The sequence below is a fragment of the Bos mutus genome, chromosome 3, assembly GCF_027580195.1.
Source record: "Bos mutus isolate GX-2022 chromosome 3, NWIPB_WYAK_1.1, whole genome shotgun sequence".
Classification (NCBI taxonomy): domain Eukaryota; kingdom Metazoa; phylum Chordata; class Mammalia; order Artiodactyla; family Bovidae; genus Bos; species Bos mutus.
In genome coordinates, this window is record NC_091619.1 from 103,782,726 (window position 1) to 103,803,008 (window position 20,283).

Genomic DNA, 20,283 nt, shown 5'->3' on the forward strand with positions numbered 1-20,283 from the left:
CCCCCTGTAAAGAATTGAGCCATCAGGGCAGAGCATCAGAACAGGGCTCAGATGTTCATTTTGTGCCTTTCTCTTTATTCTTCACTCCTCTCTGGAACCTGGCAGTACCCGCATAGGAGGCAGGCAGAGCCCTGTAATGCCCGCAGCCTAAGCAGGGTATCGTTCATGACTTTCAGTTGTTATTATTAACAGGGAAGACAATTAGGTTAAGTCAGGCGAATAATTGGTGCACTTTAGCCCCGAGTGGCCTCCCTGTCTTCCTGCAGGGGGGTCCTGGTTCCGGGGGCTGTGCAGGCGAGGCCTCCCATGCTTTCTCATGTGAAGGCTACAGTTGCCTGAAGGAAGTCACTAGGAGAACAGATTGGATGTTAATAATTCGGTGGTGACCACTCCTCCTCCCCTACTTCTTGGCAGGACTGCTGTTTGTGCTCATTACGAGGAGGAGCCCTGCAGAGAGCCAACGATGACAGGTGAGTTTTCTGAGCCCTGAAGCCGTGTGCAGGCGTGCCGCCAGGGTAGGGGCTGTCATCCACATGACTGATGATGACTTGGGAAGCACACTGTTTGGGGCTGAAATAGCATCTCCAAGACCAATTTTAAAGATGGGAAGCCAGGCAGTCCAGAGCTTCCCCTTGGAGGCAGCATTGTAAGTTACACCCTTCTGGAGAAGCTAAGATGGACTCACGAGGGTGTGAAGACCCTGTGAAGATGATGCCGGGGCTTCATGGTGGACAGGGGACCTGACGGGTTAGATGTGGGGCTGGTGCAGAGGTGGCCATGGCTGTGGGCTGTGAGCCCTTCCCAAAGCAGACTCCCTGGCTGTCGGGAATGAGGGCGCATGTCCTTCAGGAGGGTGTTGGGACATTGAGGAAGCCCAGCTACACCTACCCACTCGTCAGCCAAACCCATAGAGGGTTCTGTTCCTCAGTCCGGAGCTGGGCTTCTCTGCTGCCAGCAGGTCACTTTCAGTCAGCTGAATATTTTAAGTCTTTATTGAATCTGTTGCAGTGTTGCTTCTGTCTTTTTGTTTTGGTTCTTTTGAGTGCTGGTCATGTGGGATTTTAGTGGGGTCTTAGCTCCCCATCCAGGGATCAGACCCACACCCCCTTGCGTTGGAAGGTGAAGTCTTAACCACAGGACCACCGGGGAAGTTCTGTGAGCCGAGTTTTTGTGCTTGGTCCCGGCTTAGTGGTTCTGGGGTAGAAATGTCAGGTGAATGAGGTTTTTGCTCTGAGGCCTGGCTGCCTAGGGGAGAGTACTCACAGGTCGATGGGGAAACAGCAGGGAGGACCCTGCTTCCAGCTGAAATCCTTAGCGCACACACCACCAAGCCTCTTGCCTCGCAGGCATCCCCTTCATGCTGCTCTGCTCACTCCTTCCACTGCTCTGGAGCACTTGCTGCCCTGACTGGAGGGCACTGTGTTCCTTACAGTCGCCAGAGTGCTGTTTAAGTCCTCCTTTTCTTTGAGTGGAAATGGCTCTGCTTGCACCTCCCACCTTCGCCATATAATCCTTGGTCTGCCCTGCGGAGCTGTGCAGAAACAGACCTGTCCCCACTCACACACTGCAGGTGGCCCCACGTGGCCCCTACACCGTCTTGTCGTATGTAGGTTTTCACCTGGCCTGATCCTGAGAGCACTCACCATCTTAGTGGAGCCCATCTAGGTGCGTGTTAGTTTCTCCAGCTGTCCCAAACTTTAATTCTCTGAGGGTGTCCATTGAACACACCTCTCAGAGTAAATGGGGCTGGACAGAAACGAAAGAGTGATTCTGAGGTGGACGAAGGGAGCAGAAGGGAGAGGTCATTTTGGCCCTGGGAAAGGTTTGGGCAAAGGCGTGGAGGGGAGGGCTGGGCTTACTGGCAGATTGGGGCCCGTTTGGAGATATTTTGAGGAAGCGCCCAGGTTCTCCAATTAAAGACATCTGTAGGGAGTTCTCTAATTTATTTTCACTTTCTAAACCACACCCCCAGTTAGCTGTGGCTCTGTGTATTTAGCAGCAGGCTGTGAGTGGTGTAAACAGTGTGATGCTGTGCTGACCTGGGACTGTGTGGTGGGGACCTTTTCCCACTTAGTGTGGGAGACACTTCTGGTCTTAACTCTCTGGGTCTGAGGACCTTGCTGGGAACTTCAGGGGTCACAGTGGCAGAGGGAGGAAGCACCACAGTCAGGCCCACATCAGAAGAGGCCATGCTCTTCAAAAGCGGCAGTTGAATTTTTGTTCTCTGTATCTTTTTGTCCAGAGTTTGCCCCAGCTGTGCACGTGCACGTTTATTTTTAGTCCTGTACAGTTCCTTTGTATTTTGTTGCTTGAGGAGAAATTTGTCCAGGTAGAAGCATTGCAGCATTGTGGCAGAGGGTCCCAGGTCCCAGTCTGTCTCATCCCCCTTGCCCTCCACCCCCACCTCTATACTCTAATTCTAAGAGGTCAAAGGTCTCTTCTTCTGAAGCTTCTTATGCTGGACAGGGGCTGCAGACCATTGCCTACACTTCGCTGACTGTTCCAAGGACCTGTAGGGACCTGGGCCACTTTCTCCCAGAATGGGTTGAACTCTTTGAGCCATCCTGAAGCCTTACTTCGAACTGTTGGAACCTAGAAGACACAAACTTAACCAAAAGGTTAAACAAACAGGGCTAAAAAGGAGAACCATGATAGCCATTTAGCCATTTGAAGAGCCCGGAGCAAAAACAGGGTGTTGGGAACAAAAGCAGGTACTGAACATGCATCCTGGACTCAGCACCACCAGAGGGGTGGGCACACCATCTACCCTTCTGGCCCGACCCCTAGACACATGTTACTCTCATCCTATATAAGTCACAAGCTTGCCTCCCCACCCTGCAGGGAGCAGGCAAGCAAGGGAACTTGTTCTTTGTTCTTGCTCCCCCTTGCTACAGCAGGGCCTCTATAAGCCTTGCCTGGGGGAAAAAACCAAAAACAAAGAAGAGAAAGCCATAGGGTCTGAGGGGACTGAAGTGGCCTTTGCCTTTGGCAGATGGGTCCATGTCTCATGTGCGGTGGCGATTCTGGAAGCAAGATTTGTCAACATTGCAGAAAGAAGTCCAGTGGATGTGAGCAAAATTCCCCTGCCCCGCTTCAAACTGGTAAGGAGAGAGAGATGAGCATGTGACTGTGCATCCTTTCTCTGTTTCCAAGGCTCTGGGTAGAGGGGAACATAGCACTTATGAGGGCATCCCCTGGCTGGTCTTGTGCCCCTTGGTTTGGGGCGTGATTTAACAGTTCTCACCCTGTGGTTAAAACTACTTAATGAGGGTGTCTGTTATCAGATATGAGATTAACAGAGGGTGTATGCACCCTCGTGTTTTGGGAAGCAGGTGGGCTCTTGCGTGTATGGCTCTGTGCATTTGGGGGAGCAGTAGAGGAGACCGTCCCAGTTTCTGCAATATTTGGCCTACTTCCCCTGTGTTGTAGAAATGTGTCTTCTGTAAGAAACGGAGGAAAAGAACTGCCGGCTGCTGTGTGCAGTGTTCTCACGGCCGTTGCCCAACTGCCTTCCACGTGAGCTGCGCTCAGGCTGCAGGCGTGATGATGCAGCCAGACGACTGGCCTTTCGTTGTCTTCATCACCTGCTTCCGGCACAAGATCCCTAATTTGGAGGTGAGGGGGCTGCCATTCTGGAATCCGCTTGACCGTTTTTCCTGAGTCATTTTCTCTGCAGGCTGTTCATTTGTTGTGTCAGCAAGTTACTTCCTTAAGCACTATGCTTCTCAGAAATGCTAATGAGTGTGGAATTAGGAGGTGACCCCTGTCCATCTCTGCTTCCTGCCCTGTATTTCCTAATCCTGGGGTATCAACTGCCTTGTGGTTGATTCCTTGTTTGCCTCTCCTCCTGGATAAACCCCTTGAGGGTCCGTGTCTTGTTAATCTGGGTGTCAGGGACATTGCAGAAGCTCTGTAAATATCGTGAACTTACGGGAAGAGTAGTATACCATGAGCCCTACATGGCACTGATTTTCTCTAAGTAGTGAAGCTTAGTGAAAGCTGCATGAAAAGGTTTGGATTAAAGGTGGCATTGATGTGGGTCTTAAATAATAAAGGGGAATTATGAGCAGGATGCAGTTCAAGTCTTCAGAAACAGAATGAGCGAGCCTCAGGAGGAGGAACGTGTAAGACTGGGTTCTGGGAACCTGGTGGGGGTTGGTACTGGAAAGGCAGGCAGTGCCAGAGGAGGAAGGCCCTGGGCTGCCACGTTCAGTTAGGAGTCTGACCTTTCTTCCATTAGGAGAGGGGAACTTGATCAGTATTATGACTTCGAGCTATATTTTTTAAAACCATTCTGGTTTGAAGAAAAGATTGAAGGAATACGAATTTGAGGCCAGGAGACCAGTTAGCCTAGGTGAGAAGTTGAGGTCTGAAGTGGGAACACAGAGGCAGAGCTTTAGGATCACAACCAGCACTGGATCCCACAGTGGGTGGAACTGATGGGTCTGTTGACTGCCATGGGGAGAGGAAGAGGGAGGTGAGCGAGTGTGGATTCCATCCTTAAAGATGGAAGGGATGCTAATACGATATTAACTACGTTCAGGAGCTGAGATGGGCCAGGGCTGTTTTGTAGGGGAAAGTGGGGGAGATAAAAAACAAGGGAAGGACCTGTAGACTTTGATATTGCTGGAACATTCTGGCTGAGGTACCAGGAGGCAGTTGGATTCACTGGATGAAAATTTGGATATTATCAGCATTTAACAGGATAGTTAAAGCTAATTCCTATTAGAAACTGGGCTCTGGAGATTCCTAATAGAAGGAGCAGATGGTAGAGCAGGAAGCAGGGAAAGCAGCTGAGAAGCAGAGAGAGACGTGGAGAGAAGCAGAGCAGCAGGGGGCTCAGGAGGGCCTCATGCTGTCGGGGTGGCAGCGCTGTGTGCACCCCACCTTGGGGCTCCAGGGGCAGTCAGGACAGGAGCCATTGTGCCTTCCGTGAGGTGCAGTCTAGTAGAGGGGATGCCCATGAAGACTTGTCAGCAGTGTGGTAAAGAACAGTTATAAAAGGAAGGACACAATAGAGCACCAGCGCAGAGGACAAACTGTCCCCTTACCGTTTGGCTCTTGGAAAAGGCCTTGGCTGACTGGCTCTTTCTTCTTCTCCTTTAGTTACTTACTTATTTGGCTGCCTTGAGTCTTAGTTGCAGGACATGATTTTCATTGTTTGTTGCAGCCCAGACTTGGTAGTTGTGGCTCTCAAGCTCAGTTGCTCTGCGGCATATGGCATGCTTAGTTCCCTGACCAGGGATCGAACCCACATCCCCTGCACTGCAAGGCGGATTCTTAACCACTGGACCACCAGGGAAGTCCCTGGATCCTCCGTTTTCGTAAATATATTCTACTGAGTGCAAGAGGTGGTTGGGGGTGGGTTGGGAGCTTAGGAAGAAGGGAAAATAGTCAATGAGGAATAAAAGCCTGAGGTACTTTTGGTGAGGGGGTAGGAGTTTTGTTTTGGAACAGGATTGTGATGTGGTGGTGATTATTATCCCCCCGCCCATCCACACACCCTCACATTGGCAGCTGTAGATGGCTGGTACTATAAGGAAAGGTGGGTACTGTTGAGTATTTCTTTTACTAATTCATTCTTCACCCACGTACTGGGCATGTCTGACAGTTATTTGTGTTTTGTTTTGTTTTAACTTTATTTATTTTGGTCGGGCAGCTTGTGGGATGTTAGTTCCCTGACCAGGGATTGAACTTAGGGAACCTCAACCGCTGGAGAGCGGGGAATTCTCCAGGCACAGTTTTAGGTGCTGGGAACATACTAGTGAATGAGGTAACAGTGCCTGCCTTCCTGCTGCATTTCCTGTGGTTGAAAGATGTGTTGAAACAAGTAAACATACAGTGTTAACAGATGCGAAATAAGAGTAAGGCTGGATACAGGAATGGAAGGGGAGGTAGTAAGCAGTGTTGTCCCTGAGTTGACTCTTGGATGTGAGGGAGCCAGTGTGCAGAGAACTGGGGAAGAACCTTTCAGGTAGAGGGAACAGAGGTGCAGAGACCTTGAGGTGGGAACGCGCTTGGCACGAGTGCTCAGGACAGCAGGGAGGCCAGCGTGGCTGGAGCGCAGAGCTCGGGCCGCTTAGGGAGGGGTGGTTGGACCCGAGGCTGCCAGATACTCTGTGATCTCATTTGCATCAGGGGCAAGTTCAGAATGGGAAGAAGGGTGATATGAGGGCCCCAGAGACAGCAGAGTCCTTGTAATGAGGAGCTGTGTCATAGACAGCTGAGGACATCCAGGGAACCTCAGTCTTTGTGCTCTGACCCTGAGGGTAGAGCTGGTGGGAAGGTCTGTGTGGAGTATTGTGTGGGGGCCCCGGGCCTGCTGCACGTCCACTTTGATGTGTGTCTGGACTATGTGGATTAGTAGGTGCTGTCTGGCCAATTCCTCACAATAGGGAAGTCACAAGAGTCTGGGGAGTTTGGGGTGAGACAGGATGGTTGGTTGGCATAAGGACCAGTTGCGTACTGTGAATGAGGGAGGAGCTACATTATGGGGGAAACGTGACACTAGGTTTTCCCATGTCCTGGCCGGGGTGTGGGTATCTGGAAAGACCTATGCCGTTTACCTTTCCATTCTCATGCCTCTCTTTCCCTGGTGAAGAGGAACCAGCTTATCTTGGTCCCCATTTGCTAGGCCTGTCAGCTCAACATGGGCATAACCCAAGCCTCTGTTTTTTTCCAGCGTGCCAAGGGGGCCTTGCAGAGCATCACCGCAGGCCAGAAGGTCATTAGCAAGCATAAGAACGGGCGCTTCTACCAGTGTGAGGTGGTAAGGCTCACCACTGAGACCTTCTACGAAGTCAACTTTGATGACGGCTCCTTCAGCGACAATCTCTATCCTGAGGACATAGTGGTAATGTCTGCGTGGAGCTTCTTGGGCATTTTGGGATGGGGGTATTTCTAGGTTTGACTGACCGTGTGCCCACCTGCCTTTTCTAGCCAGGCCCATGGATCCATCATTTGGCCCCCAAACAGAAAGAAGTGTTTGTACTGGTCTTTCTATACAGAGAACATTGTATGCCACTAGGGTACCCTGGTTTCTCTAGAAGCTTGTAGGAAGCAGTGTTTTCTGCAGTAATTTGAAACATGCTTGTATTGCTCAGTCGGTAAAGTATCTGCCTACAATGCGGGAGACCCGGGTTCAATCCCTGAGTTGGGAAGATCCCCTGGAGAAGGAAATGGCAACCCACTCCAGTACTGTTGCCTGGAAAATCCCATGGATGGAGGATCCTGGTAGGCTACAGTCCACAGGGTTGCAAAGAGTCGGACACGACTGAGCGACTTTGCTTTGCTTACCCTTAACTCATTGGAAAAGACCTGATGCTGGAAAAGATTGAAGGCAAACGAAGGGGACGGCAGAGGATGAGATGGTTGGATAGCATCACCAACTCAATGGACATGAATTTGAACAAACTCTGGGAGATAGTGGAGGTCAGAGGAGCCTGGTGGGCCACAGTCCATGGTGTCGCAAAGAGTCAGACACAGGTTAGTGACTGAACAGCAACAGCAACAACCTGTGAAGGTGTTCTGATGCACTGGATGAAGAGCCCAAGCTTTGGAATCAGATCAGTGTGCCAGTACCTGCTCAGCAGCTGTGTAATTTCTGGAGAATTATCCAGTTACCTCTTTTCTACCATGCCCTCTTGGTACATGTGTGGAGTGTGCTTTTGGTTCTTTACAGTTGAAGGCTTTGGAGGCTGAATAGAAGCTGCTTGGAGATAACCCTGGCCTGACTGTGTTACCAACACCTGAGACACTGGAGGCCCGGCCTGGACTTGGTCCTGGGTTTTCTGGCTCAGGACTCAGCACTCAGTTCAGGTTTCCCCTGTTGCTCGTCTCTCTGTCCCCATTCCCCCACCCAACCCCCAGCCTTTTCATGTTAGACTGAGCACTAGCATAGTGGGACGAAGCCACTTCTTCCTTTAACACGTCCACACACATTAGCAACTTAGCTAAAGATCCACTCATTAGTTGTAAGGCAGAATTCTATGTATTAGCAGCAGAGATGGTATCAGGTGTGTCTGTGGCAGTAGGCTAGCTATGCTTTGTGATGCTCTTCCAGTTTGGCAGGCACTGGGCTAGGTTCTTGACTCGGGGCTCTGTCAGACTCGGATAATACCAACTCAGAAGCAGGAGGTATCTGCAACTTAGAGAACTCTCAGGACTCTTAGACATTATTACTGAGGACCCTAAAGAGCTTTATGTGGATTGTCTATTAACCCTTGCCTGCCTGTGTTATCAACAAGGTTCATTATTTGCTCGTGATTTTCTATTGGCTCATTATTAGTAGAAATTAAAACTGAGATTGATTTGAAATAGTCCATTGTTTTTAACAATTTGAAGTAAAATGAAAAGTATTAGAGGAGTGCCAGTTTTCTATAATTTTGCAAACTCCTTTAATGTCTCAGCTTCATTTTGTTGGAATATATTGTTTTGGTTAAAGTGTATGAAGAAAACTCTGTCTCACATAGATAAGCAGTTGAAAAAGTGAGTATTTAAATAGCCTTCCAGATGATTGTGTTCATTCTCCTTTGATACTGCACCAAACCTCAGTGCAGTAGTTAGCTGTAGTGCGGACTCTGAAGGCAGCTTGGTGAACATGCTCTCTTAAATTCTGTTGGTCTGTCTTACACTGAGAATGCATCTTTCACCCGTGGTGATTGTGAACCCTCACCCATGTTGGTGTAATGGGCTATGCAGATATTTCAGGTATTGTTAAATTTTATTATACAGTACCAAAAAACCACTTTAATTTGTAGCACGAATCTCAGAAAAGTCTTTAAATTTTAGGGAGCATCAAGCTCATGGTGGTGATACGACTTTTCTGAAATTATAACTTGTGCTTGAAAACTTAGGTTTTATTACTGGCAGTACCGTCAATCCGTTTTCCTCGAAATGAAAGGCTCACTTCATTCATTTTCAATATCTCTGCCAGTACCCAAGTCTGAATAACCTGTTTGTCTTTTTTTTTTTTTTTCCCCCAAATAAAACTAGTGTTTCACAAAAAAAGCAGTTACTTCTCACAACTCAGTTACCCTGTGCTTTTTCTCAGGACAGCCATCATGCTTCAGTGTGCAAAAGAAAATGTCTTCTGAGTACTTACACATGTACTTAAAGATTGTGGTTTAACAAAATAATTTTTTCTGCTTTATCAAAGGGACATTGTTACGTGGTTACAGGTTTTCCTCTTTTGTTCCTACATCATGAGTACACAGTGGCTTAAGAATTAGTAACAAGTAGTAGACCTCAGGGTTGTTGCTTCAATATGTGCTGTGGTGCCAGCAATCGCACACTTTTAGGTGTTATGCCGTCACTGCAAATGTCAGCACAGTGAAAGAGACTCATGTTTTAATGTTATTGTGAAAATTATCATGCCCTTGCTTGCTCCCTGCTGGTGGCTCAGGAATCTCCCTAAAGTGTGCAGACCATACTTTGAGAACTGCCGTTATCGGAGGAAAAACTGAGTATCCGAGAACTTAAGTGATTTATCCAAGATCAATATTTATCAAAGATCAGATATTTGACTAGTTAAAACTGCCACCTCAGATTCTTTTGTGGGGCAGTGCTTTCTATTTAATTGTTGAATTCATAACACAATATAGTTACTGTGTAACTAGTCAATAATGAGTTGGCAATACCGTATAAAGCCATTTCTATTCAATAAATGAATTGGCAGTAGAACCTTCCTCTTGTCATGAGTGGAAATTGGAAAGAGCAATTAGAATTTTAGATATTTGGCATTTTAGACTCTGTCCCATTCCTGCTCCAAGGTGTATTTTTTGGGCCACGTCCCCAAGCACCTTCTCCCATTTCTGCCCATCAGACCTTTGATTCAGCTGCCATGAGCATGCTCACACACTGACCAAATTATGTAACAAGCCCTCTACTGGGAATGCAGTGAGGGTTCCACCCAGCCTTAGGGTGCCCCTTCTGCAGGGAGTCAAAGTGCTAAAGTTTTTTGCCAAGTCCCATGGTAGGTGGTCTTTTATTACTTTCCTGTTAAGAACCCCTCTCTTAAAATAGTGGAGTGCAGTTTGAGTGTTTCTTCCTGGCAGAACCCTTAGAACTGTCCCTTAGACAGTTGAACGGACATGAGAAAGGTTCTTGATGATGGTAGTTGTCTTCTACATTTATTAAGGTTATTATAGCTGCTTTTTTTGTCACCTGGAACAGCAGCAGCCAGCAGAGATAGCAGGTAGACTAGGACTTAAGCAGGTCTCTCAAATGGACCTCCCTTTCACCCTTCTTCTTACTGTTCCCTCAGAGTCAGGACTGTCTCCAGCTGGGTCCTCCTGCTGAAGGGGAAGTAGTCCAGGTGAGATGGACAGACGGCCAAGTCTATGGAGCCAAGTTTGTGGCCTCCCACCCCATCCAGATGTACCAGGTAACCAGAGGCTTTGCTGGGGATGGGGGGAGGCTGCTGTTTGGTTAGTTAAGTGTTTCCTCTTGAGCCAGAGGCGGGGCAAGTCTTTGCTCTTGGGAGAGGAGAGCTTAAGGTATTGGTCACAACCCTTTTCAGAGCTGGGGCTGCCCTGTGTCCAGTCTGCTGGGTATGGCTTCAGTGTTCTAAACCCTTCCTGTGTCTGCAGGAAATGGCAGGAAATGGCCAATGTGCATGGTGGACCAGGGAGCGACAAGATAGCTTAAGGCCTTTGTTTCCTTGGTAGGTGGAGTTTGAGGATGGCTCACAGCTTGTGGTTAAGAGAGATGACGTGTACACGCTGGATGAAGAGCTTCCCAAGAGAGTCAAGTCTAGACTGGTGAGTATGTTTTCTGTGTGCCCTTGGTTCCCCTCTGGGAGGAAGGGAACAAAGCAAGGACATGATCCTTTGTTTTTGCTTCGGGAGGTGGGGGCATTGGCCACAAAGTGCTCGTTTATTTGGCTTGCCTATTCTTCTATAGTCAGTAGCCTCAGACATGCGCTTCAATGAGATTTTCACGGAGAAAGAGGTTAAGCAGGAGAAGAAACGGCAACGAGTTATCAACTCAAGGTACCGGGAAGATTACATCGAGCCTGCACTATACCGGGCCATCATGGAGTAGGGGTGCTTCCGGCAGCTGAGAGAGTCCCAGTCATCAAGGCGAAAGCACTCTGGGGTTCCACAGCACAGCAGACACTTGGAACTCTGAAGTCTCTAAAGTGAATTGTAAAATGAAAAGGAATGAACTAACCGACCCCATCATCTTCTCACCCTGCCCTCATTGCATTCCGCTGTGGTGCAAGGATGAGCCCTTCTTGGACATGTGGCAAGATGCTGAGCTCCCAGCTGATGGGCTAAGCACTGGAATGCTATGGCTGCACTGGCCCCAGTCTGCAATGGGTCGACTGTGCTGACTGGGCTGGTTACCCTGTTCCTGGCCTCGGACTTAGCTTCCTAACGATCACCTGCACCAACTAGGCAGAGGTGCTGGTGCTTGCCCCCCTAACCCCTTTTGTATTTATGTGTGTGGGTGTGGGTGTGTGTGTGGGGTGTGGGTGTGTGTGTGTGTGTGTCGGTATGTATGTTTGGTCTGGACCAGCTTCTGCCAGCCCCTGGCCTTTACTTTCTTCCTTGCCTATTCAGGGCAACAAAAATGTGAAATTCTGCCCTCAGCTGAGCTGAGTAAGGGCCCCTGGGGGTTGGCTGGAGATGGCTGTGGCATCTGTCTGTCCCTAGAACTGCCTCAAGGGAGTGGTGGCAAAGCTGCAGTGATGAGATGGAGATGCTGAGGAAATAAGCCAGCTGTTTGCCCTCTCTTGAAGAAGAAGATAGGATAATCTGGGGGTGTGTGCTCATTATCACTTGAGGCACAGAGCACCTGTGGACACAGTATTAGAGGGTGTGGGTGGGGAATAATCTGAAGGGAGATCTAATGATGGAAGCAGGCAGAGCCTGGCGAGTGATTCTGTCAACAGAAAATTGCAATCATGCAGGGGTTGGGAGGGTTAAGATGAACTGGGGCCACTGGAGGCCAGGGGCAGGTTTAGATACGCCCCTTGGTCTAGGAGTGGGAGGGAGCTGATTTTGGGGGTGGGGGTGGGACTGGAGGGCAACACTGAAGGGGTTAAACAGGTTTTTGCTCCTCATGAATTTGTTTGCCTGGGCCCAGGATTGGAGGGCTTCACACTTATACCCTGTGTATACAAGAATCAGATTTATAATACTCCCCGTTTTTTTGTTACGTATGAACGCTATAAACCAAATTATTTTGAAAACTGGTGCATCACCTTGTCCTTAGCAATAAAATGTGTTGAGCAGAGGATTGGCTGTGTCTGCCCCAAGGAGCCTGATGGCTCAGGGTCAGGCCGGGAATGTACCTAGAGTCCACAGGCTCTGGAGCAGGGCCATGCCTTTTAAGAAGGCTCTTGAAGGCCCTCCTAAAGAGATGGACTCTATCAAGTTCTGGTCCTTTGGCTCTGTGAAGGGGACCTGGGGAGAAGAGGCCCTTTGGCCGAGAGCACGTCCTTTTGCTTCTTTTACTTTAGAGATGGGATGGAAAAGCTAATAGAGGGAGAACCAGACCACTTCCACAACCTGTAGAAAGAACTGAGTTTGATCTCTTCTCATCTCAACCCCACTTACTAACTTCATTGAGCAGGTGTAAATTTATACCAGTGTCTGTTCCATAAAAACTGTAGAATCAGCTTGAAAGAAGGCAGGACATTTTAGGTACTTGAAGAGCAAGAGGTTGCCCCCTGTCCCCCTTCCCTTGGGTCCTGAAACCTTTCTGATCTGTCTGTAGTTGGTGAGACACTTCCTGGAGGACGACCCAGTTCCTTTGACCAGCGGTGGGTTCCTAAGGTCCGGGTGGACAAGGATAGAGCAGCAGCAGAGCAGGGAGGGACTGGTGAACTGGGCACAGCAGAGCTGTTCCAGCTGGTCTAGTTCTTGGCTCTGGCCAGGTGTGGGAGAGTCTTGGGTCAGCTTAGCAACTCAACGCTGCTTTGTGTCCTGGGGCTTGGGAGATGGCTGCCACCTCTGGTGTCTGTGGGGAAAGGATGAGCAGCAGGTTTCAAAGATTCTTTTCTGTTCTGCCAGTCTCCTGGGGCCAAGAAAAGGGAGGTTGACTCTTTTGTCCAGCACCCAAGGATTCTCAGGGGAGAGTGGACAGAACCTGGCCTTAATGGATTGGCAAGCCCTGGGAACACACATCTTTGGAGGGAAGGAAACTTTCCCCAGACTTGGCAGGGTCTGGAACCTCCCTCCCTCTCGCTGACCTACCATCCCCATCCGTGCTTCAGGACAGGCAGGAAAGTCCCTGGTGTAACCCCAGCTGTTCCTTCTCAACAGCTGATTATTTTTCTAGAAATTTTTGTTTTGGTCGAATGTAATAATCCCCTGGGAAACTTAAAGTTTAAAGAGGTGATGAAATTCAAGTCCCACAGAACAGGCCCTTGTGCCTACAGTCAGGCCCAGGCCTCAACCAACTCACCGGGCTCCCCCTCAGAAGCCTTTTTGTCAGGACAAACTGCCCATCTTTGGTGAGGTAAAGTCTTAGGGTTGGCAACCAAAGATCGCAACCAGACAGTTCTTCCTATCCCGTAAATTCGCGCGAGGGGTAATTGTGTTTTAAATTGTGCCCCAGTAGGGTGGGAGAAAGCTGGGATCTCCGGAGCTGCGAAGGGTAGACGAAACGGGGCTGATAGGTCCTGGAATAGAAACTGTAAAGGCTATTAACATGTGAGGCTGTAAAGTAGTAAGAAGGGCAGCCAGCGACCCCTGTACGCCCTCACTCCACAGGATTGGGCAGGGTTGCCCAACCTGTGGAGGTCCACAGCCTCGGGTCTCAGCCTGGGTCTGGGGCGGATGTCTGCGTCCCTTGGCGTGGAGTGACCGTGGACCCCTGTCCCCCTCACGACCGAGAACAGGCTCTGGAGGGATTATCTGGGCGGACCGTGACCCCTGCGGCCGTCAGAAACCCACATCCCGAACGCGCACCCCCCAGGGTGTGAAGCTGCGAGTGGAGGATTCCTCCAGTCGGCAGTCGGGCTCCGAGGAACCGGGAGGGCGCGTCGGCGCGGAGGCAACAGGGCCGGGCGTCGGTCCAGCAGGCCTGGCCGGCAGGACCGACTCCCCACCCTGCCAGCAGCCCTGGTCCGCGCGGGGCGGGGCGGAGGGGAGAGGGGGTCGCGGGATGGGCGGGTTGCAGAACTCGGGGCTCCGGTGATAGCGGGCCCCTCTGGGGTGTGCCCGCCCACTGCTCGCAGCGCAGCCCCGCATTGGTCAGCCCGGTGCCCCGCCCGGCTCCCGCGCGCCGATTGGCCATGAATGCCCGACCCCCGGCGAGGGCGCTGAGGCGGAGAGCCGGATTGGTGGTCCCGCCGTCCCAGGGTCGCGGCCGCGCGCTCCGCCCGCGGCTGCGTCCCCACTATGGCGGCGCCCAGGCGACCCACCGCGTCGTGGGCGCCCGCCGGGGTCCCCCGCGGCTGCCGCCCCAGCCTAAGCCGTCGCCCCCACCTTCCCGCCCGCGTCGTCCCTGGCGCCGCCTCCCCCCTGCCTCCTTTCCCGCTGCGGTAAGGATCGGTCCTGCGCGCGTCGGGGCGGGTAGTCTCCGGAGTAACGGTCGCCGCCACCCTTTCCCTCCCCTCCCCCGCTACCCGTGGTTCCGGGTCTCCGGGGCGCAGCGCCTGAGCGCGCTGGTGCTGGGGAAGGAAGGATCGCGCGCGGCCCAGCGGTCTCCAAATGATGAAGTCCGGCTCAAACTGGGGGCTCGGGGAGGGAGTTCGGTCCCACGGAGACCTTGCCTCGGTAAGGGCTACCAGGCCTCGGGGAAGAGGACGGCTGGACTCGGGCTGAGCGGTCTAGGTCACCTGCGCGCGAGACTCCGCAGCGCTGCGCACCTGGGTGCAGAGGAGGGACATGGTCAGGCGGGCCTTCGCTGTGGGAAGAGCAAGGAAAAGTGGAAAGCCTGAGTGGGATCAGCAGCGTACGGGTAGCGGTTGTCATTGCTTATTGCTCTACCAGCTGCCAAATGTTCCGGGAACCCGGGTCAACTTGACTGACAAAGTACGCCTCTTGCTTCGTTTCACCTGGCACTTCTCCCCATTGTTTACTCTCTGATTTTGTTTGCAGGAGGAAATATCTTAGTGATGAGAGGAGATTTGATTAGGATAGTGTCCCACGAATATTTTTTAATTCCTTTTTGTAAGCGTGCTCGTTTTATAATTCCTTAATAAGGACTTCGCTTATGTTTGTGTTTCCGGCACAGAGGAGGAAGGAGAGAAACTGAACTGAATCATTGTAATTAATTGAGAGAGGAACCAATGAAGGCACCTGCTATTTTGTAACAAACAAGCAACTTACAAACTTTTCTGTCGATACACTTTGAATGGTCTATACTATAGTTAGTTGAACAGGAAGGTAGGTAAAAAAGCACTTACTGGGTTCCTCAAAGTAAATAAACCTCATGGAAGATTAGGGTTATTTCCAAGTCAGAATCACCTTGGAGTGCTGATCATTGAAGTGTTAGGTATATCTTCAAGTCAAAAAGATTCAAAGGAAGCTGGCACAAAAATTTATGATCGAAATGGTGTGTTCAGACAATCTCTTAAGGCAATAGCGGTTCCTAAGAGTAAAGATTCTTAAGGATATTTTGAAACATTAAGTGATGAAATCTCCCTGTTTCACATGTCTAATCATGATTTAATAAAAGTAAATTATTAATGAAAAAGATGTGCGTATTCTTAGAGACTAAGTTACTTTGGATTATCAATAAAGTATCTGTTGTGTACATGTTGTGTGTAAGGCAATGTAACTGTGGGGACCTCACAACCTGTATTGTATGAGACTTGTTCTGATGAGATGGTTTGTGGATAAAGGGCACACAGGAAAATGATCGTTAATAATATGGTCTCTAGAATTCCAGGACAGTAGGTACTATGAAAATTCTGGAAAAGGAGAAATCTGTATGTTTGAGGAAGGTTTTACATGAGAACTGAGGCTTGAGTTGAGCTGTGAACTCAACTAGGTATGCATGAGTGATGATGAGAAGGGAGAACTGAGGAAATGAGAAAGTGAGGATGGGGAAGGTGGCAGAGGAGAACTGAAAACACTCGGGGGTGGTTCCAGGAGGTTCTTATTGGCAAAAGTGGGAGATAAGGTTGGTGGTATCAAATCAGGGCGTACTTTTGTCCTGCGTGAAGCACAGGGTAAACAAGAAGTAGTTCTTCAGATGAAACTGGAGCTTGCTATTAGAAAAACAGATGGCAGCACTTTATTTGCCCTTGTCACTTTTCTGAGTAACCTCAGCTATTTAGAATCATGGTCCTCTGGCTACCTAGCATCTGCACCTCAGGATTGATTCTTGCCTTCCTTTCATCTCCCCGAGGTGTTAAGTTGATTGCCAGTTTTAATTGCTACAACCTCCACACTGTTTCTAGTATTTGCTTCTTTTGGTTCCTACCATCATTATACTGATCTGGGGCCTTTCCCTCTTATTACTGCAGAAACCCTCTAACATCCCCCCTGCCTCCTTTCATCTGTCCTGTGTACTATCATCATTTCTAGGTAATTCATTTCCCCAACCTAGACTTTTTATTTATTTTCCCCCATCTTTATCAGATTTAATTGACACATATAACCCTGTAACTTTAAAACACACAGCATTTTGATTTGATACAGATATGTATTGTAAAATTATTACAATAAAATTAGTTAACATCATATAATTACCTTTTTTTGTGGTGAGATCAGTGGAATTATACCTTCTTATACATTTTCTTTCTTTTTTAGAGTATAATTGCCTTACAATGTTGTGTTAGTTTTTGCTATAAAGCAAAGTGAATCAGCTATATGTATACATATATCCCCTCCTCCTTGACCTTCCTCCTACCCACCCCCAGCCTAGGCTTTTAATGGCTTCCTACCTTCTGTTGAATTAAGCATAGCCCAGCCTGGTCTGGGCAGTATGGGTAAACTCATTTCTTGCTATTCCCTTTGATTTTACAATATTTTCCAAGTCTGGAACTGTTTGTTCTTTGTTGTCTGTGCTCACTGTCTTTGCTCTTGTTGCTTTTTCTGTCCTAAATGACTCCTTGGAATCTCTAAGTGTTGGTTCTTACCCATTTGTCAGGGCCATTTGATGGGAACTCTCTTTGTGAAACTCCTCTGTACTTATCTCCCCATCGGCATGGAACTCAGTTCAGTTCGGCCTCTCAGTCATATCCGACTCTTTGCGACCCCATGGACTGCAGCACGCCAGGTCTCTCTGTCCCTCACCACCTCCCGGAATTTACTCAGACTCATATCCATTGAGTCAGTGATGCCATCCAACCATCTCGTCCTCTGTCATCCCCTTTTCGTCCCACCTTCAATCTTTCCCAGCATCAGGGTCTTTTCAAATGAGTCACTTCTTCACATCAGGTGGCCAAAGTATTGGAGTTTCAGCTTCAACGTCATTCCTTCCTATGAATATTCAGGACTGATTTCCTTTAGGATGGACTGGTTGGATCTCCTTGCAGTCCAAGGGACTCTCAAGAGTCTTCTGCAACACCATAGTTCAAGAGCATCAATTCTTCGGTCCTCAGCTTTCTTTATAGTCCAACTCTCACATCCATATATGACTACTAGAAAAACCATAGCCTCGACTAGATGAACCTTTGTTGGCAAAGTAATGTCTCTGCTTTTTAATATGCTGTCCAGGTTGGTCATAATTTCTTTTCCAAGAAGTAAGCATCTTTTGATTTCATGGCTGGCAAACCACTTCAGTATTCTTGCCTTGAGAACCCCATGAACAGTATGAAAAGGCATGGGACTAATTCCCCCTTTAAACAGTTATAACACTAGAATCTGCCTTTTTGCCCCAATTGCCAACATAAAACTGAAACTTTTTCAAGACATGAATTATCTTCATCTTCTAGCACAGTGTTTTGTACATAGTAGGTACTTGGTAAATATATTTTAAATTGAACATAGCTTTGAACCAAGATAGATGCAAAGAAAATTCTTTGTGCAAGCAAAATGTTTATCATAAAATCTTTAATAAAGCTACTTATGTGAGAAAGCGGATGTATTGGTCTGGATAGCTTGGATTAGGCTTCATTAACAAAAACCCTTAAGACTTTAGTGGCTTAACAGAACGAAAGTTGACTTCTCATTCATGCCACATGTCCAGCAGGACTACATGGGTGACTCTGCTCCTCTCAGTTACTCAGGGATCCATGCTGATGGAAACTCATCTTAATATGGTTTTCCATGACCATTTTGATCGAGTGGAGGATGGTGACCAAGGGACACTGGATTTTAAAATATCTGACCTGAAGTGGCACATGTCACTTTCATTTCCATATCATTGGCTAAAGCAAATCACATGGCCATGCCTAATTTTAAGGAATGGCAGGGAATTGCAGGCCTAAGCATGTGCCTGGAAAGCAAAGAGCCCGAAGTGACTGCTGGACAGCACTAATGACTGCTACATCTTCTATGAGCATCACGGCCCAGCCTGTGGAAGATTAGAGGTAGCAAAATCAGATGCACTACTAGAGAGAAACATACTGACAGTAGCAAGAAATGAAGCTCTAACGAGGCACGGAATGAGAGTGGACAGGGAAGTCAGAGCTCCACTGCAAGCACTGTAACGCTTGTAATGTAACAGGCTGAGGCTGTTGGTATGAGGGTAAGTGAAAGTCAGTCAGTCGTGTCTGACTCTTTGCGACCCCATGGACTGTAGCCTGCTAGGCTCCTCTGTCCATGGAATTCTCCAGGCCAGAATACTAGAGTGGGTAGCCATTCCCTTCTCCAGGGGATCTTTCCAACCCAGCGATCGAACCCAGGTCTCCCACATTGCAGGTGGATTCTTTACCGTCCGAGACAGTAGTCTGATTTTCCAGTTATTCCTTAGGGCATTATTATTTTATGGCACCCTCAGAGATGAATTCAGGAATGGTCCTGAGGCATCCATAAAGAATTAAGTTTTATTCAAGATACACAATTTAAGAATCCAGAAAGTGTATAATAAGGTATATTTTTACTTGAATGGTTAAAAAGATCCTAGTTCAACCTTACTGGTTTAATTTGGTTTACCTAAGACTATCAAACTTTGGTATTTGGGGAGGAGATTTCACTTTGGGGCTTCCCTGGCGGCTCAGATGGTAAAGAATCTGCCAAAGAAGGGAATGGCAACCAAATCCAGTGTTCTTGCCTGGAGAATTCCAAAAGTGAAAACAGGGTTCAAATGTTGCTTCTGCCATTGATTGTCTAACGTTGGGCCAGTGTCTTGATTCTGGAGTCCAAGTTTCCTCATCAGTGAAATGCATAGGGTGGTTATGAGTTCATTTTCTATAAAGTGCTTTGCCCAGTACCTCGTTCAGAATAGGCACCCATGGTCATGATATTCATTGGCAGCAGCCTCAGGATTTGAAGAAACTGAGAAATCAGGTAAGGAAATCCCAGGATTCCCTACCCTTTTCTACTTCTTGGCATCCTGCCACACTCTTTCTTTCTCACCTTTCTTATTTTCACACGTATCCTATTTCGTTTTTTACTTGGTTGTATACGCGTCTGTTTGTTCTCTGTACTAGGTCCTCTAGTCATCCCACAAGTAGTTGTTGAACGTGAGCTCTCTACTAGGCTCGGTGCTCAGTCACGGCATTGCAGATACAAAAGGCATATCCCAGGCCTGAAAGAGCCTGTAGTCTGGTAGGACCAGAAGCCAGTGAACTCGCAGTTAGAATACATTGTACTGTGCTGTGTTTGGGGGTCCTGTGGGATCTCCTAAAAGGGAACCTGATGTCACACAGGGAATATAATTAATGATTTTCCCAGAGAAGCTCACACCTACCTAAGTCTCAGATAACTAATTATTAGCTGAGTAGATGTAGGTTTAAAAGACTTTTCAGGTAGGAAACAATGTGTGTAATGACCTAGAAATACAAGAGAGTGTGGCTGCATCCCGAAGATGCTTGAATGGCAGGAGAACAGTCTGTCTGGGGAGTGTGTGGAGGCTGCAGAAGTCAGACTGTGAAGGCTTGTGAGTTCAGGAGTTTATCCTGACTGAGGAGGAGCCACTGAAGTACTTGAAGGTGGGAGATGACTTGATCAGCTTTTCCTTTTAGGAAGGTCAGTGTGTGTGGAGACACCAGAGGAATGAATGTTCTGTTTCCCTGCCATGGAAAATTGTGAGATTTGCAACCATAGTACCATGTCTGCTACACAGAATCATAAAATACCTCTCAATGAGGAGAGCTTAGAATAAAGTGAGGCTGGAGGGAAGGTTCCCAGTTAGGCTGTTGCAGTAGTAGGAGGGGTGTGTACATGTCCTGCCTGGGGTAGAGTCAGCTGACCAGGGTTTCCATCACGGCTTCAC

General features: G+C 48.5%; 2 protein-coding genes across 7 annotated transcripts in view; both read left to right on the forward strand.

The window, feature by feature from the left end:
• Positions 1–14,052, forward strand: part of KDM4A (lysine demethylase 4A) — a 42,269-nt gene extending 28,217 nt beyond the window's left edge. For all 3 annotated transcript variants that reach the window (XM_005898355.2, XM_005898354.3, XM_070368326.1), the window contains exons 16-22: positions 415–470; positions 2,993–3,101; positions 3,430–3,615; positions 6,683–6,853; positions 10,265–10,384; positions 10,668–10,760; positions 10,903–14,052. In XM_005898355.2, coding sequence (XP_005898417.2) covers positions 415–470; positions 2,993–3,101; positions 3,430–3,615; positions 6,683–6,853; positions 10,265–10,384; positions 10,668–10,760; positions 10,903–11,043 — 876 coding nt within the window. In that variant the 3' untranslated portion in view covers positions 11,044–14,052. The remainder of the gene's footprint in view (positions 1–414; positions 471–2,992; positions 3,102–3,429; positions 3,616–6,682; positions 6,854–10,264; positions 10,385–10,667; positions 10,761–10,902) is intronic.
• Positions 14,053–14,242: 190 nt separating this feature from the next.
• The window catches only part of ST3GAL3 (ST3 beta-galactoside alpha-2,3-sialyltransferase 3), a 215,260-nt gene continuing 209,219 nt past the window's right edge, over positions 14,243–20,283 (forward strand). Inside the window, exon 1 of one of the 4 annotated variants that reach the window (XM_070368330.1) lies at positions 14,243–14,494. The gene's annotated coding sequence lies outside the window, so the exon portion shown is untranslated. The remainder of the gene's footprint in view (positions 14,495–20,283) is intronic. The other 3 variants (XM_070368329.1, XM_070368333.1, XM_070368331.1) reach the window with 3 other exon arrangements.